Raw genomic sequence first — 18,148 nt, 5'->3', positions numbered from 1 at the left:
TCCCTTTTGTTTCTCTCCTCTCCGCCCTCTCTCCACCTCCCCTCTCTCTTCCTCTTTCTCTCTCTCTCTCTCTCATTTTTTCTCTTTTTCTTTCTCTCTCCTATTCCTCTCTCTCTCTCATTCCCTTATTTCTCTATCCTTCCCTTCTTTCTCTCTCCTTTTCTCTCTCTTTTTTCTCTTTTATCTTTCTCTTTATTCTCTTTCTCTACTTTCTTTTTCTCTTTTCTATTTCTCTCTCATCCTTTTTTCACTCTATATCCCTCTTCTCTTTCTCTCCCTCTTTTCTCTAAAATAAGAGAGAGAAGGAGGAGAGAGAGAGAGAAGAGGAGAGAGAAGAGGAGGAGGAGGAGAGAGAGGAAGAGAGAGAAGAGAGGGAAAAAGAGCGCAAGGAAAGAGAGAAGGAGGAAGAGAGAGGGAGAAAAATTGAGAGAGACAGAAAGAAAGAGAGAGGGAGAGAGAGAGAGAGAGAAATGGGAGAGAGAGAGAGTGAGAGACAGAGATTTCGTTAGTTAGTTATGTGTGCATAGCATTTTTCGCTTGCGTTTAGGCCCCTAAATTTTAGGTTAATTACAACTTAACCTCAGTGAAGAAAGGAATTAGAGGCGACTTACGGTGGTTTCTCTTTGTCGAGCTGTTTCCCGTCGGAGGCGATCGAACTCTCCGGCGGATCCTCAGCTGAGCTTGAAGACGGCGATTGATTATTGTTGTTGCTGTTGTTCTCCGGCGGCAGGCACATGGTGTCGCCTTCTTCTCCTCCGATCCAGTCAAAGTCGGCGAGCATGTTGGTGCTGTCGGTGACGGCGGAGAAAAAACAAGAGGCGTCGGATTGTTCCGGTGGCGGCGGAGGCTTTTGGCAGGGTTCCATGCGTAAAGTAATACTGGTCCGTACGTGTGCTGTTGCTATGTATGTGGAGAGAGAGAGAGGGAGAGGAGAGAGAGAGGGGAGAGAGAGGGGGAGGGAGAGAGAGAGAGAGGAGAGAGAGAGTGGGAAGAGAGAGGGGAGAGAGAGAAAGAAAGATGGAGAGTGTAAAAACTAGTTTTAGCCTATAAACCAGTTTAAACTAGTTTTTTTAATTAAAACCAGTTTTATTTTTATGAACTGGTTTAAACTGGTACACTATATTATAAACTGGTTTAGAACCAGTTTCATATGTAACAAAGCAGTTTGGTTCAATTTCTAAACCATTTAAAATGGTTTAGTGCAGTTTCAGTTCAGTTTATAAAAAAACTGAACCATGCACACCCCTAGTAGAATGTATGAAATGAAACCTATCTATATGAATGCAACTATATGCTAAGATGTTTGTACGTACTTTGGTTAAAAGTAAATAAATCTTTCCAGAACAAATATGAACTAGATTTTTCTAATTCAAATCACGAAATAAAGTACAAGTAAACTTGCAGAAGAAAATAGCTCATGAAAGTCGGGAACAAAAAATCGAGCATCGAACCCTCACTGGAAGTGTATGCACTCTAATCGCTCAGGTGTTTAAGGTTCGATCTCTCAATTCTCTACGAACCTTGCTTTCTAAGGATTGGTCTTCTTCTACCAATCAACAAAAGTTTAATGCACGAATACACAAATCAAGAGGTCTTTTAAGGGTTGTAATGGGATTAGGGTCAAGGTAGGATTGTATTTGGTTAAGTGGACTAAAATCTGAATCCTTAATTAGCTTAAACTTTCCACCTAACTTTAGACAATCCATGTAATCATAATACCACGTCTAACTATCCATTAACCATGTTTTCCACATATTCATGCATTCTAATTTCAAGTACAATACATATGCATTGCTTTCACCACTTACTTCGGGGCATTTTGTCCCTTTTCATTATTTGTTCTTTTTCTTTTCTTTTTCTCTTTTTATTTATTTATTTTTTTCTATTTTTTTTCTTTAATCTATATTTTTTTCTTTTTCAATGCATATGATTAATGTATTGAATGCATAAACATGTTCTTAACATTTTTTACATTTTCACACAAAGTCTAACATACTCAATTCCCAAACCAAACATTTCCAAACCCACTTTTCCCACACTTAATTCATGAGCACTTTCACTAGTCTAAGCTAATTAAGGATTCAAATTAAGGACATTATTGTTTTTCGCTTAGAGTTAGTGATGAGCTAAAATAAAGAACAAAGGGGTAAAATAGGCTCAACATTGGTTTGCAAAGGATAATGAAAGGGTAAGGCCATATGGGTATGTAAGCTAAGTGAAACAAGGCCTCAATCATATAAGTATATGAATACATTAAACCATGGAAATATAGAATCAAATAATATACAGATCACAATTTTAGAGAGAAAAACACACACCAAAAATAAAATATATTGGTTGGTAAAATGCAACCAATCAAGTAGGCTCAAAATCTCACTGGTTTTGTGTGTTCGAGCTTTAAACCAAGTTCCAAAATAATATTTCTTCAAACAAGTTTTTCAAAAAGTTTAATTCAAATTAGTGAAATGCTATAAAAAGTTTCTTGAAAAAGAAAATATTACTTCAACCAAGTGGTAAAATATGCACAAAATCAAACAAATATGCAATCAAACATGCAAATGCAACAATGAACAAACAAAGAAAATAAAATATTGGTGTTGAGAAGAAGGTAACTAACCCACGGAAGTCGGTATCGACCTCCCCAAACTTAAAGATTGCACCGTCCTCGGTGCATGCTAAGATGTGCAAGTGGATGGGTGGCTCCAACTGACGCTTTTCTCCAAAGATTGTGCAGGTGGACTTGTCTGTCACCCCATATAGAAGTTTTTTTTCTTTTTTTTTTCGGTGGCCATCCTGAAAGAAGAGGAAAAGGAGAAAGGTAACCCAAAAATAAAGATAAGAAAACAAATAAAATATGGTTGGGTTAATGCCAAATAATGAGGGTCTCAATTATATGGTAGCTACAACATGCAAGTGAGAGAACAATAGAAGCACATGCCATATCAATAGTGCAAGAATTGCAACAAAGGGGCAAAGAGTGTGGGTAATGCAAGATAGTATAAGCTCATGTCAATGCAAAAGTAATACAAGTATCATAAAAGATGAGCATTGACTTAAATAATATTACCCAACAATGGAAAATAAGTCACTAAGCACCAAAATAATACCAGAAAATATATAACAACTGAATATGAACAAGTAATACCAATGTAAAAAGAATAACTTTAGGAAAGAAAATAAAAATAAGCACAAAATTAAAATATAATGAATGAAAGCATGCAGATAAATTAAGTAAAATAGAATGAAAGAAAAGAAGGATGAGAAGTTGAAGAAAGGAAGAAGAAGTGAGGAGGGAAAAATTAGGATTGGTGAAGAAAAGATAAGATTTCTGGCGCTGATTTAGATAAGCTGTGCGGCGCAAGCGACGCGGACGCGTGGAGCACGCGTTTGCGTGAGTTGTGATATTTTCAAGTGACACGGACGCATCAGTCATGCGGACGTGTGACTTGATTTGCGCTAGTGGCGTAAGAGCAGCCTCGCGTTCGCGTAACTTTCTGTCTCGTTTGTATATTTCCAAAATTTAGGGTGACGCGTGCGCGTGGGTAACACGCACGCGTGGACGGCCTCACTTTTAAAAGTGATGCAGACGTGTGGGGGACGCGTACGCGTGGTAGGATTTGTGCTTTCAGCATAATTCCAGCTCTACTCCATCATAACTTGCTGCCATACACCCATTTACGTCGATTTTTAGGGGCATGCGTGCGCGTGGGTGACGCGCTCGCGTGGGAGGCTGATTTTTCCACATGACGCGGACGCGTTAGCAACGCGGTCGCGTGAGCGTATTGGTGCCAAAGGCACGCCTCCAGCCATGCTCTCGCGTGACTCTCTGTAAAATATCTTTTCTTCCTTGAGGCACATATGACGCGGACGCATCGGCGATGCTGTCGCATTGCGTGCCATTTTTTTAATAATGCAGTATGCAGAATGCAATGCTAATATGAATGTTATGCATGATTCCAGGTCTAATCAAAACTAAAAAACAAACAAAACAGACTTGAATTAAAACTGAAAAAGGGACGATCATACCATGGTGGGTTGTCTCCTACCTAGCACTTTTAGTTGAAGTCCTTAAGTTGGACATTTGGTGAGCTCCCTGTTATGGAGGCTTGTGCTTGAACTCGTCTTGAAACTTTCACCAATGCTTGGACTTCTAATAAGCTCTATCAATACCAAGTAAATTCCTCAAGCTTTGATGGAGTTCTTCACAAGCTTTGAGCTCCCAAATTTGATCCTCATATATTCCCGGATCCCAAATCTTGTTTCTACAGCTGTCTTCAAGTTGATCATTATTGTTCCAGCCGGGTGGCAAGCAATCTGAATTCTCACTAAGGCATCCAAACAGCTTCCTAGACCCATTCAATTGAGCTCTGCACCAACACCTGTACTCCAGTGCGGAATGCGGAACCTTAATGAACCTTGCCTGACAACTCCAACCACTAACCATCTTCTTCTTATTCTTAATGCCACAAAGAGTTCTAAGTTGACCATCTGTCTCCAGTAGCCCATATTCAAGTGGGAAAGCAAAGGATAAGGATAGGAATTTTGCCCACTTGAACATTATGTTGGACGGTAATGGCCTTGGGAGAGGTGTTTCTAATGAATTTGCAAGCTCTACTCCCTTATGCTCTTCTCTGACAACTTCCACCTCTTTGCAAGCTTCTTCAATATCAACCTCTTCCTCTTGGTAGCTTTCTTCCAATTCAATCTCTTCTTCATTGCGCACCAAGGGCATGGGAGGTTGTGCTTCTTCTTCTTGAATCCCCATCTCTTGATCAACCTTTTCCAAGTCTTCAACTATGATATGCCTTGGAGGTTGTACACCTTCCTCAACATCAACATCAAACACCTTGGAAGGAGGCTTTATGACTTGACCTTCCCATGAAGGTTCAGCATCTCCTAAGTCTGCAATCACATTTTCCTTTTCAATAATTGCTGCTTTGTCCAGTTGTTTAAGTATAAAATCGTACTCCTCCTTGATGATTTCTTTTCTATGACAACTCCCTTCAACTACTCCTTCATCTGCAAATGTCTCTTCTACCTTCACCTTTAGTGCCTCCTCTAGCTCCTTATGAAGTATGGATTCGCGAAGATGATCCCTTCTCTCTTGTTCCATGTCAATAGTATCATTGGGATCATGTTGCTCTTAGATTGATGGATGTGGGTGCTCTTCCAGGGAGGGTGGTGATGGGATGGAGAGATCATTATGGGATTAAAAAGGAAGGGCACTAGAGCTTGAGGGTTGATTGTTGAAGGTATTCAGTGGTCCAATTTGGGCGACGAGAGCTTGTATAGCAGAGTTTAGATCGATAAGTGCCTTCTCCATGGAGGTTTAGGGTGTATAGGAGGGTTCATTTGTTGGGAGAAAGGGTTCATGGTAGGAAGGTGGTTCATCTTGATAATGATAAGGAGATGGTGTATATTGAGGTGGTGGTTCATGAGAGTAGTTGTGGCCATATGGAGGTGAATGGTGGAAAGGGGCTTGTGAGTATAGTGGTCCAAAGTCATGTTAAAAAGGGGGTTCATAGGCATATGGTGGTGGTTGTTGATATTCAAAAGAGTGCTCACCATAGCCATTGCCTTGATATGCATCACAGAATAGTTGTTGATAGTCCATTGGAGGTGGTTGTTGCCATGAGGGTTGATCAAATCCTTGTGGCTCCTCCCATCTTTGATTGTTCTATCCTTGATGCATGTTCTCATTGTAATCTCCTCTTCCTGCAACATAATTGTAACCAGACTCATAGCCAAAGGGGTGAGAGTTCATAGTAGCTAATAAAAATTAAAAACAAAAACAAATAAACAAGCAAAAGAAAATAAAATAAAAATAAATAAGAGAAAAGATTTGAAAAAGATTTGTTTTTAAGATTAGAAAAGATAAGATAAGTTAGGTAAGAGAAGATAAGTTTTTAAATTAAAAGGTTTTGAAATTTAAATTTTGAATTTGAAAATTAAATTTTAAATTTTAAATTTTGAATTTTGAATTTTGAATTTTGGAATTTAAATATTGAAATTTGAAATTTGATTTTGAAGTAAGATAAGATAAGATTTTGAAAAAGATATGATTTTTGAAAAAGATTTGAATTTTGAAATTTAAGACTAAGATAAGATAAGATAAAAATTTTAAAATAAAAAATATAATCGCGTTGTAAGTATAGTTTCTAAACCAACAGAGAATCCTTTCGTACAAAAGTTTTGTTTGTCACTTAAGCAAACCCAATAAAAATAAATAACCGAAGTATTCAAACCTCGGGTCGTCTTCTCAAGGAATTGCAGGGAAGTATGATTTATTATTGGTTATGAAAAAAGATATAATTTATTTTGGGTTTTTGAAATAAGGAAAAAGTAATTTAAATGACAAGAAAAATAAATTAATAATTAAGAAAACTCTTGGCAAGGTATGAGAACTGGAATTCCAATCCTAGTTATCCTTATCAGGTGTGATGAGAATTGGGTTTTAACCCCACTTGGTCAGCCTTTGCTAAACAAAGGAAGGTCAAGTGGACTAATTAGCTTGATCCTCAAGTCCTAGTCAATCCTTATGGAAGGACTAGTTTTAGAGTGATCCAGATCAATTAGTAATTCCAATTTCAATTAACAGCTGAGTTTGATAACTCAAGTGTCTCCAATTAATCAACCAAAGCTAAGAATGTAAAAAGCTAAATAAAATCATAGATATGAAATACCTCAAATTGCATTAATAAAAGAAAATCAATCCAAACATAAAGAGTTCATAAACCAAATTGAGAAAATAAGTAAAAGGAATATTGAACCTAAAAATTGAGAAGAAGAAATCCTAATTCCTTTAAGAGGAATCCTAAACCTAAATCCTAAGAGAACGGAGAGAGAACCTCTCTCTCTAAAAATTACATCTAAACCTAAAATTGTGAATTATGAATGTTGTATCGATTGTTGAATGGATGCATTCCCCTACTTTATAGCCTCTAATCTGTGTTTTTTGGGCCGAAAACTGGGTCAAAAATAGCCCAGAAATCGCCCCCAGCAATTTCTGGTACGTACTGGTCGCTGCAAAGTTGCGCGGAAGCGTCGTGCACGCGTTTGCTTGGATTGGGTTTTTTGCCAGGTCACGCATCTGCATGATCCACGCGTTCGTGTCGCCTGGCTTCAGAGAAGCTATGGCAAATTATATATCGTTGCGAAGCCCCAGAAGTTAGCTTTCCAACGCAATTAGAACTGCATCAGTTGGATTTTTGTAGCTCACGTTATGGTCAATTTAGTACCAAGAGGTCAGTCTGGACAGCTTTAGCAGTTCCTTCAGTTTCTTGTATTCCTTCCACTTTTACATGTTTCCTTTCCATCCTCTAAGCCATTCCTGCCCTGTAATCTCTGAAAACACTTAACACACATATCAAGGCATCGAATGGTAATAAGAGATGATTAATATTAGCAAATATAAGGCCAAAGAAGCATATTTTCAATCATAGCACAAAATCAGGAAGGAGAATGTAAAACATGCGATTAGTATGAATAAGTGAGTAAAGAGTTGATAAAAATCACTCAAATTAGCACAAGATAAACCATAAAATAGTGGTTTATCACCCACTTTACAACTTTTATTCTGTGTTTTCAGGCTTGGAACTGGGCCAAAGTGGAGCCCAAAAATCGCCCCCAGCGTTTTCTACATTTTCTACAAGTGGTGCATGTCACGCGTATGCGTCGCTTGGCAAAATTCTTTGTCACGCGTACGGGTCAGTCACGCGTACGCGTCACTTGTCTTCTGCACTAGTCACACATACGTGTCAGGTACGAGAACGCGTCACTATGCAAATCTCCAAATCACGCACACGCGTCAGATACGCACACGCATCGCTCTCGCTGGTTATCTTCTTCAATTCTTGTGCTCCTTCCATTTGTGCAAGCTTCCTCTCCATCCTCTAAGCCATTCCTGCCCTATATAGACTGAAAACACTTAACGCATGGATTGCGACATCGAATGGTATAAAGGGGGATTAAAAATACACAATCTAAAGGCTTAGGAAGCAAGTTTTCAATTATAGAACAAAATTGGGAAAGAATTGTAAAATCATGCAAATTATATGAATAAGTGTGAGAATAATAGATAAAATCCACTCAATTAAGCACAAGATGTACCACGAAATAGTGTTGCATCAAACCTCCCCACACTTAAACATTAGCATGTCCTCATGCTAAGCTCAAGGTGACCAAAAAGAATAAAGGCAAAATAGTAGGATATGTATGAAATGCAACCTATCTGTATGAATGCAGCTAAATGCAAAAATGATTCTATCTACTTGGTTAAAAGTAAATCAAATTCTCCAAGAACAAGTATGAACTGGATTTCATTAATTCAAATCATAAAATGAAGTACAAATAAACTTGCAGAAGAAAATAGCTCATGAAAGCTGGGAACAAAGAATCGAGCATCGAACCCTCACTGGAAGTGTATACACTTTAATCACTCAAGTGTTTAAGGTTTGATTCTCTCAATTTTCTACTAATCTTGCTTTCTAAGGCTTGCTCTTCTTCTGCCAACCAACAAAGAATTAATGCACAGATACACATATCAAGAGGTCTTTTAAGAGTTGTAATGGGGTTAGGGTCAAGGTAGGATTGTATTTGGTCAAGTGGACTAAAATTTGAATCCTTGATTAACCTAAACTTCCCACCTAACTTGAGATAATCCATGTAATCACAATAAGAAATATAACTACCCATTAACTATGTTTTCCACGTATTCATGCATCCAAAATTGAGTACAACTCATATGCATTGCTATCACCATTTATTTTGGGGCATTTTGTCCCCTTTTATTATTTCCTCTTTTTCTTTTTCTTTTCTTTTTCTTTTATTTTTCTTGTATTTTTTTTCTTTGTTTTTCCTAATGCATATGATTAAGGTATTGAATGCATAAACATGTCCTCAATATTTTTCACATTTTCACAAAAAGTCTAACATACTCAATTCCCAAACCAAACGTTTCCAAACCCACTTTTCCCATACTTAATTCATGAGCACTCTCACTAGTCTAAGCTAACCAAAGATTCAAATTAAGGACATTATTATTTTTTGCTTAGAGTTAGTGATGAGCTAAAGTAAAGAACAAATAGGGTAAAATAGGCTCAAATTGGTTTGCAAAGGATAATGAAAGAGTAAGGCCATATGTGTATGTAAGCTAAGTGAAATAAGGCATCAATCATATAAGTATATACATACATTAAACCATAGAAATATAGAATCAAGCAAGATATAGATCACAATTTTAGAGAGAACAACACATACTAAAACAAAATATTGGTTGATAAAATGCAACCAATCAATTAGGCTCAAAATCTCACTGGTTTTGTGTGTTCGAGCTCTAAACCATATTTTAATATAATATTTCTTCAAACAAGTTCAATAAAATTTTAATTCAAATTAGTGAAGTGCTATAAAAAGTTTCTTGAAAAAGAAAAATATTACTTCAACCAAGTAGTGGTAAAATTATGCACAAAATCAAACAAACTTGCAATTTCGCATGCAAATGCAACAATGAACTAACAAAGAAAATTAAACACTGGTGTTGAGAGGAAAATAACTAACCCACGAAAGTCGGTATCGACCTCCCCACACTTAAAGATTGCACCGTCCTCGGTGCATGCTGAGATGCACAAGTGGGCGGGTTGCTCCAACTGATGCTTTCTCTCCAAAGAGTGTGCAGCAAACTTGTTTATTGCTCCAGTTAAAAATTTTTTCTTTTTCTTTTTGGTGGCCATCCTGAAAGAGGAGAAAAAGGAAGGGAAAGAACCCACAAGCAAAGATATGAAAAAAGATAAAACATATGTGGGCTAGTGCCAAATAATAAGGTTCTCAACTACATGGTAGCTACAACATGTAAGTGAGAAAATAATAGAAGCACAGGGCATGTCAACTAAATAGCAAACAAGTGAAGAAGCACCCAAAATAATGCAAGAGATATGCAGCGGTTGAGTACGAAAATTTTAACACCTGTGTGATAAAATAGAAAATTAGAAAAGAAGATAAAAATATGAACAAAATTAAAATGCAAGGAAAGAACGTATGCAAATGTAATATGTAAAAGAGAATGAAAGAGAATATGGATGAGAAGGAAAGAGAAGAAAGTGAGAAAGGAAGAGGAAAGAAGAAAAGGAGAGAGGAAAGTAGGAGAGAGAGAAGAAGAATAATGAAAAGGAAAGGAGGAATGGGAAAAAGAAGAAGAAGAAGAAGAAGAAGGAAGAAATTAGGATTGGGAGAGAGGGGATATGTGAGATCTGGCGGCGTTTTGGTTTAACCACGCGGGGCATGCGACGCGTACGTGTACAGCACGCGTACACGTGGGTCGCATGAAGTTCAAGTGACGCGTAAGCGTCCGGGACGTGTAGCGTGATCTCAGTTTGTGCAAATCGCGCGAAGGCAGCCCCGTGCACGCACAACTCTCGAATTAACCAATCGTTCAACGACATGATCACCACGATGATTATCTCTAAGGGTAAACACGAACACAACACTTGTTTTATGTTTGACGGTAAGACCATACAGTTTATTATCACCATGAACTTCAATATCATAGAAGATTTCAGCGGTTTTGGTGGTTTCCAATTCAATCCATAATCCTTGCTTGAATTTGATAAAAGCTAACCTTGTTTTGTACGTTTTGGTTTGATGAATGCTTTTTTTATAGCTAAACACACACAAGAAAGCAACAACGAACTCCGCAGGCCCTGATGGTGCAGAATTGAATGCAACACGAACTTGATGATAATCTGGCTTTCCAGAAAACAAGAAGAGTTTTGGAAGCTTGAATTTGGCACGAGATAATGGGTTGAAGAATAAAAGCTCAAAAAACGTTTGGCTCTTGTCACTCACATAATCAAATATATTGAACATCAACCAACCTTGCACCGAGTGAACCCTGTTATCGGTACGGTTGATTCCTTGCGTCCATGTTTCAGTGAGCACAGTAGAATCATGGTTGCTCCATGGGGTGGATAAGCTTCCAAAGTTGTTGGGATACCCTGTTGAAAGAGAGAGCATCAATGGAAGCTGAGATGAAAATATGGTGTCAGCGGCTTTTCGCCAAGAGCGACATGTGGTACGACAATTCATGGCATCATCCAAAAATAGCCTTTGAAAAATTAATTCCAACGGTAAAAGAGGCAAATACATCCAAGTGATCCAACCCATTGGAAGATGATGGATAAAATGTTAGGTTGGAGTCGCAATGAGGCTGGGCTATGTGTGGCAGTTGGGAAGGCGCGATGAAGCACGAATGCGTGTAGCGGCCGTGGCTGCAGACGCACGAGGAGGCCAGAACGTGTGTGACTATGTGGTGGCTTGCGAGAGACAACGGGGTTGTGGGGAGCTAGGCAGAAGGGTTTGTGATTATTGAATCTCAAATTCAAAATAAAAAACTATAAAAATTATTAAATAATAATTTAATTAAATTTTGTTTAAATAATTTAATAATCTTTAAATATATACTTCAACCTGTACGTGAGTTTTTGCTTTTTTAAATTTATTAGGTAGACAATAATTTTTGTGAATAATGCGAATAATATATTCTAAAATTAGTCCAATAAAGTAAAAAAAATATTCCACTATCAAATTATTCTCTAAACCCTAATATTAGGATAACTATCTGCGCACCTAATGAATTAAACATCTACCCATTATTAACTGTGTATGAATAAAACCGAATAAAAAAAATAACTATACAATTAAAAATAATGAATATAATCATCTGCATACTTATTGAATTGAACATCTGACATATCCGTTGTTCACATTGTTTAGTATTCTCATTGTTTACCTATACTATTCCATCATTTAAAGATGTGTTTGGAATATAATTGAATTAAAATTAATTTAATTTTAAAATAGGAATTAAAGTGATTTGTAAATGTCATGGATTCAGATTATGACTAAACTAAAATTACTTAATTTTTTAAAATAAAACTTAGTTAGAATTGAAATAATTTGATGTGATAAAACATAAAAAATCGTTTTTACCTTTTAAATATTTATATAAAAAGTAAGAATATTAGTGATAATAGGCAAATCTTTAGAAGTGAAAACTTCTCAAATAGGTATTTAATAATATCCTTCAAAATCATCTAATTACTATTACTATATCAATAAAAATAACTAATTACCAAATCATGTACTTAAAATGTTATCTCAATGAATAAATTTAATTGAACAATAATATAATTTACTCTTGTGCATTAAAATTAAACTCCGACAAAACATGAAAACACTGACCCACATACCATTCTCCCTAATGCTACTGCTAAGCCTTTTTTTTTCTCCTATGTTGGTAAGAATACAATGTTAAAATCGGTCCTTTTTCTACTTTTGTTGTCTACCATTAGAATTTCCATCCTAAACAAGACAAAACAGATATAACACATGTACATTCCATATAAGTGATTAAAAAAAGCTGCTAGCAAAATCATAAGAAATCTATATCATACTATTACTAATGAAAGGCAGGAATCAGCAGAAGAACAAACCCTTATGAATGAAAAAGAAATCAGCGAATGGTTTGACTGTGAAGCAACTCAACAGCAGCAGCAACCACTCCTTTTCCTTCTGCATTAATGTCCAATCCTGGTTCTTCAATTTTTCTGTTCAGAAGCTTGTCAAGCTCTCCATGTAATTTCTGCAAATCCCGTAGCGAATTAATCGTAACAAGAAGTTGTGTTTTCTTAAATTTATTGATAAAATGAGATGATCACTCGCATGAAATTGTCTTTATGTAAAAATGATAATTGAGAACTGTCAAATGGTAGTTTAGTTAAACATTCAAACCACCTAATGGTTCTTACTTATATGGTCTTCACAAGAAGATAAATACTTGTGGATGGTCACCAAAAAATAAATGTGTATAGTCTTAATTTTTCTAAGCCATCAAATATTTGCTGGAACAAGATTGAGGGACATTACCCATATCAAGTCAATTACACTCTTTGAAGCAGAGAAATGAAGATAACCTCCAAGCATCTCAATGCCCTCGCCATTTTCGCCGGGGAAGATTACCGCCAAACAGAAGCAGGGCATAATCTAAAATGTTGGTAGAGTCTCTAACATAGATGCTGGTGGTTTTCACCTTTTCGCTATATACCATGTAAGGCAGAGGGAAGAGATGAACCCGGGCATTGACAGAAGCTGGATGGATGTCAACCTTCCCAACTTCTTTCGTATAGAACGCCGTCCGTTTTCCTCTTCTTTTGCACTGAACAACATTAGGGTAGAGCCCGGCACAAAGGATTACACAAACCATCTCCAAATCATGACTGTACTGGTTGTAAGCCTGCATGCACATACATCATGTATTAATGTTTGATTACTACCATATCAGCACTTAACTAACAAATTAGTCGACGGAAAAATCCTAATTAGTGTATTCGGAACAGAGGAAAACAAAGCTGGGGGGATATGGGTAGTAGTTGTTTAATAAAAAGCAAATGAAAGTTACGACTAAGAGCTTACATTAGGACCCCTGGACTTGTCAACAAATTCAATGTAAGATAATAAATTGAGAAACTGTAATCTCATATCATCAATCAACCGCAAGGTTACTGAGGATAGAAAATTGTCCCAACAAAACTGCTTCTCATTCCCACTAGGTTTTGCCTCCTTCCATCCTTCAAAAAGCTATGTGATCACTGAACCGAAATTCCACAAAAACAAGAAAAGAATTAGTGTAAGCACAACCATGATCAATGCAGTAAATTCGCTTGAACAATATCCGAAGGGAATATTTCTCAGTAACTATTTGTCTAACTTGCAAGAATCACCAGCAAAAGATCGTTTTGCATCATCAGCTTCCTCTTTTCTGTTAATAGGCAAGACAAATGGGTTGGAATATGCAAGAGCTGCAGCAATTGTTAAGGCAGGGTTAAGGCATTGAAAGATAGAGCCCAGGAGAAGAATCTTTCCAATATTTGGGTCCAAAGGTATGGTGCTAAGATGCCGACCTGTAAGATTAAATTGGCTCAGATGATGCGTTCGTAAAAGCTAGCCTTTGCTTGAATTTGAATATCATAAAAGATTTCATCGATTTCAATGGATTCAATCCATGATCCTTGCTTGAATTTGATAAAAGCTAGCCTTTGCTTCGTATCTTCTGGTCCGATTAAGTTGTACACTTTTTCTTGATGACAAAACACAACCAAGAAAGCAACAACGAACTCCTCAGACCCCGTTGGTGCAGAATTGAATGCAACACGAACTTGATAATAATACGGCCCTCCAGAAAACAAGAACAGTTTTGGAAGCTTGAATCTAGTTCGAGAAAATGGGTTCAAGAATAAAAGCTCAGAGAAAGTTTGGCTCTTGACCCACTCATAATGAAATATATTGAATACCAACCAACCTTGCACTGAGTAAACCCTATTATAACTACGGTCGATTTCTTGCGGTCATTTTTCAGTGAGCACAGTGGAATCATGGTTGCTCCATGGGGCAGATAAGCTTCCAAAGTTTCAACAGCACGTTGTTGAAAGAGAGAGCATCAATGGAAGCTGAGATGAAAATATGACGTTAGCGGCCTTTCACCAAGAGCGGCATGTGGTACGACAATTCATGACATCATCTAAACACAGCCTTTGAAAAATTAGTTCCAACAATTCCAAAGGCAAATCCATCCAACCCATCGTCCATCGAAATATGATGGATCAAATGTTAAGTTAATGATTTAATCAAGGTGACTCATCTCTCAAAACGAGTTTTAAATATATACTTCACCATTGTAAGAAAATTTTTATTTTTAATCATGTTAAACAATTGAATTCAATTTGATTTAATTTTAGAATAAAAATTGATTTGATTTAAAAATCCCATTAATTAAGATTATAACTAAATTTAAATTATTTAATTTTTTAAAATAAATTTTGGTTAGAATTAAAATGATTTGATGTGTTAAAATGTAAACAATTATTTTTATATTTTAGATATCAATATTAAAAATAAGAATATTAGTAATAAAAAACAGTTGTAAATAAAAAATTAAATTATTATATCAACTTGTAAAATTTTATATCATTAATTCTAACACACAATAATTTATTTCCAATTCATTTCAGATCAAATCAAATCAAATCAACTCTAAAAAAATTAATTTCAAATTCATCAATAATAGTTTCAATCTTATTTTTTAATTTTGTCATGCTTCAAATATTTTAGTCAATGATATCCTATCCTGGTGAAATACCTGCTACATAAGGGGGGCGTTCTATTCTATAATAAATTAGAAAAAATTGCTCAAACTTTATATATGAAAATCTTAAAGCTTTAATTCAATTGTAATTGCCTTGGTATCTTTATTTCGAAAAATTTATAGGGTTGTAGAACTTTTTCATGAAATGTATTATAGAAGCTTCTACAAAACCAGCGTATATATAGTTTATAGAGAATGCAATATTGGAAACTACTATATTTTTTTATATCTATTTGTAAAGTTTTGCTGGCAATATAATATGTCTCTATTTTAAATTTTAAATGTTTCCACTACAAATAAATTAAATCCAATTATTAAAAGTTCCAAACCTATTTTATCTTTCTATTATTTTGACTATTAGTTAACCTAATCAAATTTAATCTTTTTCTATTCTCAAATCTCAGCCGTCTACTTATTTATTCTCTTAAACCCTCTTCTTAGTTTCATATTTTCATCCTTCTTTTTCTATTCTTTATCTAGTAGTCATCTTCACTTCATCAAAAGGTAAATTTTAAATTCTCTATTTTGTTTTATATAGCTCTCTATAACTTTATGTATCTTTCAATTTTATTGTTTCTCTTTTTGATATTTTCAATTGCAAATTTTAATTCAAACAATTATAATTTAGGTATTAATCTATTTTTTATTCTCTTCATGAATTTATATATTTTATTTTATTCTCAATTTAGTGATCCTTATTATTTATTTATTTATCTTTCGTTCTATTCTATTATATGTAATTTTGTTGCATATAAATTTTTAAAGTGAATTGATCAATTTACTAATTTAGAATATATTTTTTATTTTTAGAAATATAATGGAAAAATATTTTAAAAGAAAGCTACCACTAGAATCTAAAGTCACTCCATTAGTCTCTTCTAATAAAAAGAAATTCTTAGAATTCAATGTGAAAAGTCTGGTAGCTGATCCTGGACAACGACCCAAAATTTCAAATTATGATCCAAATGACAGAGATGAAGTTAAACGAGCTTATTTGCAAAAAGATCCTTGTTAACCAAGAGAACATGATTTTTCACAAACATATTTTGGAACTTCTCTCCGTAGATTTAATGCTGATCGGTTTAATGAATTTGGCAATTGGTTGGAATATAGTATTTTAAAAGATGCTGTCTTTTGTCTCTGTTGATATCTTATGAAACCTGATGGTGCGAGTGGTGATGCTTTTGTAAAAGAGGGATTTTTAAATTGGAAAAAGAAGGAGCAATTACAAACACATGTTGGAAATCATGATAGTGCTCATAATCAAGCTCGAAGAAAATGCAAAGCACTCATAAAGCAAAAGCAACGTATTGAAGTTGTTTTTCAAAAGCATTCAGACCAAGCTAAAAAAGATTACCGAACTCACTTAACAGCAACAATTGAGTGCATTAAGTTCTTATTGCGACAAGGATTGGCTTTTCGTGGTGATGATGAATCGCACAATTCAGACAATCAAGATAATTTTTTGGAGCTTCTTGACTTTCTTGCTCAACATAATACAGAGATTGATCATGTTTTCAAAAATGCTCGTGAAAACCTTAAACTAGTAGCACCTAAAATTCAAAAAGATATTGTTAGAGCTGCTGCAAGTGAAACTACTAAAGTTATTATTGATGATCTTGGAGATGATTTATTTGCTGTTTTAGTTGATGAAGCTCGAGACATTTCTATTAAAGAACAAATGGCTGTTTGTTTGCGGTATGTGAATAAAGAAGGGATTGTAATGGAGCGATTTCTTCGCCTTGTCCATGTTTCTAGCACAAATGCGTTGTCGTTAAAAGTAGCTTTGGAGTCTTTATTAGCAAAGCATAGTTTAAGCTTAGCAAGAATACGTGGACAAGGTTACGATGGAGCTAGTAATATGCAGGGAGAATTTAATGGCTTAAAAAGTTTGATCTTGAAAGAAAATGATTGTGCTTTTTATGTTCATTGTTTTGCTCACCAACTTCAATTAGCACTTGTGGTTGCTGCAAAGAAACAGGTCAAAATTGTACTACTTTTTAATTTGCTTGCTACTTTGTGCAATATTATTGGAGCTTCTTGTAAATGTAAAGACATGCTTCGTGAAAGTCAAATGCAAAAGACAATTGTTGCATTACAAAACGGAGATGTTTCTAGTGGGCGTGGCTTAAATCAAGAAACAATATTGTAAAAGACAGGTGATACTCGATGAGGCTCACATTATGGTACAATACTGAGCTTGATTTCTATTTTTTCTTCCGTGGTAGAACTTCTTGAAGTGATTGAGGAAGATGGAAATAATCCTGAACAAAGAGCTGAAGCCTGTCAATTATTGAATCATATTCAATCTTTTGAATTTGTATTCAATTTACATTTGATGAAAAGTATATTAGGAGTTACTAATAAGTTGTCTCAAGCTCTACAAAGAAGTGATCAAGACATTATAAATGCTACGACATTGGCTAAAGTGTCCAAGCAACGACTGCAAAGTATAAGAGACGATGGTTGGTCCTCTTTACTCAATGAAGTTTCACTATTTTGTGATAGTCACAATATTCTTGTTCCAAATATGAATTACATATTTGTAACACAAGGAAGATCATGACACAAAATCTAAAAGGTCTCAAATTTACATCATTTTCAAGTTGAATTATTTTATCAAGTGGTTGATGGACAATTTTAAGAGGTCAACAATCATTTTACTTAGGTAAATACTGAGCTACTTCTTTGTATAGTTTGTTTGAATCCAGGTGACTCATTTTTTGCATTTGATAAGGAGAAGTTTCTTCCTTTAGCTTAATTTTATCCACATAAATTCTCTTCTACTCAATTTTTGGCACTTGATGTAAACCCCGCTAAAATCGGAAAATAATTAGTAAATAAATTGAATTTTAATTAGAAAAATTAAAAATACAAAACTAATATCAAAATAGGATAGAGCTCGTCAAAATGAGAATTTTGATACCAATTTTGAAAAATTTGGCCCAAAGT

The 18,148-nt window shown here is 35.3% G+C and overlaps 1 protein-coding gene and 1 pseudogene across 1 annotated transcript; one reads left to right on the top strand and one right to left on the bottom strand.

The window, feature by feature from the left end:
- Nucleotides 1-12,979: 12,979 nt before the first annotated feature.
- Nucleotides 12,980-13,623, bottom strand: LOC110275477 (DExH-box ATP-dependent RNA helicase DExH1-like). Its single transcript, XM_052262728.1, has 2 exons — nt 13,468-13,623; nt 12,980-13,288 (listed from the first exon to the last, which is right to left on the bottom strand). Exons 1-2 carry the CDS (start codon nt 13,531-13,533, stop codon nt 12,980-12,982), a joined length of 375 nt encoding a protein of 124 aa, XP_052118688.1. The 5' UTR covers nt 13,534-13,623.
- A 2,390-nt stretch (nt 13,624-16,013) lies between these two features.
- LOC107488682 (uncharacterized) lies at nt 16,014-17,348 on the top strand (annotated as a pseudogene).
- Nucleotides 17,349-18,148: the final 800 nt, after the last annotated feature.

Source organism: Arachis duranensis, chromosome 1 (assembly GCF_000817695.3).
Source record: "Arachis duranensis cultivar V14167 chromosome 1, aradu.V14167.gnm2.J7QH, whole genome shotgun sequence".
NCBI classification, from domain to species: domain Eukaryota; kingdom Viridiplantae; phylum Streptophyta; class Magnoliopsida; order Fabales; family Fabaceae; genus Arachis; species Arachis duranensis.
The sequence above is the reverse complement of the archived record's forward strand: the minus strand, read 5'-3'. Positions and strand labels throughout refer to the sequence as shown.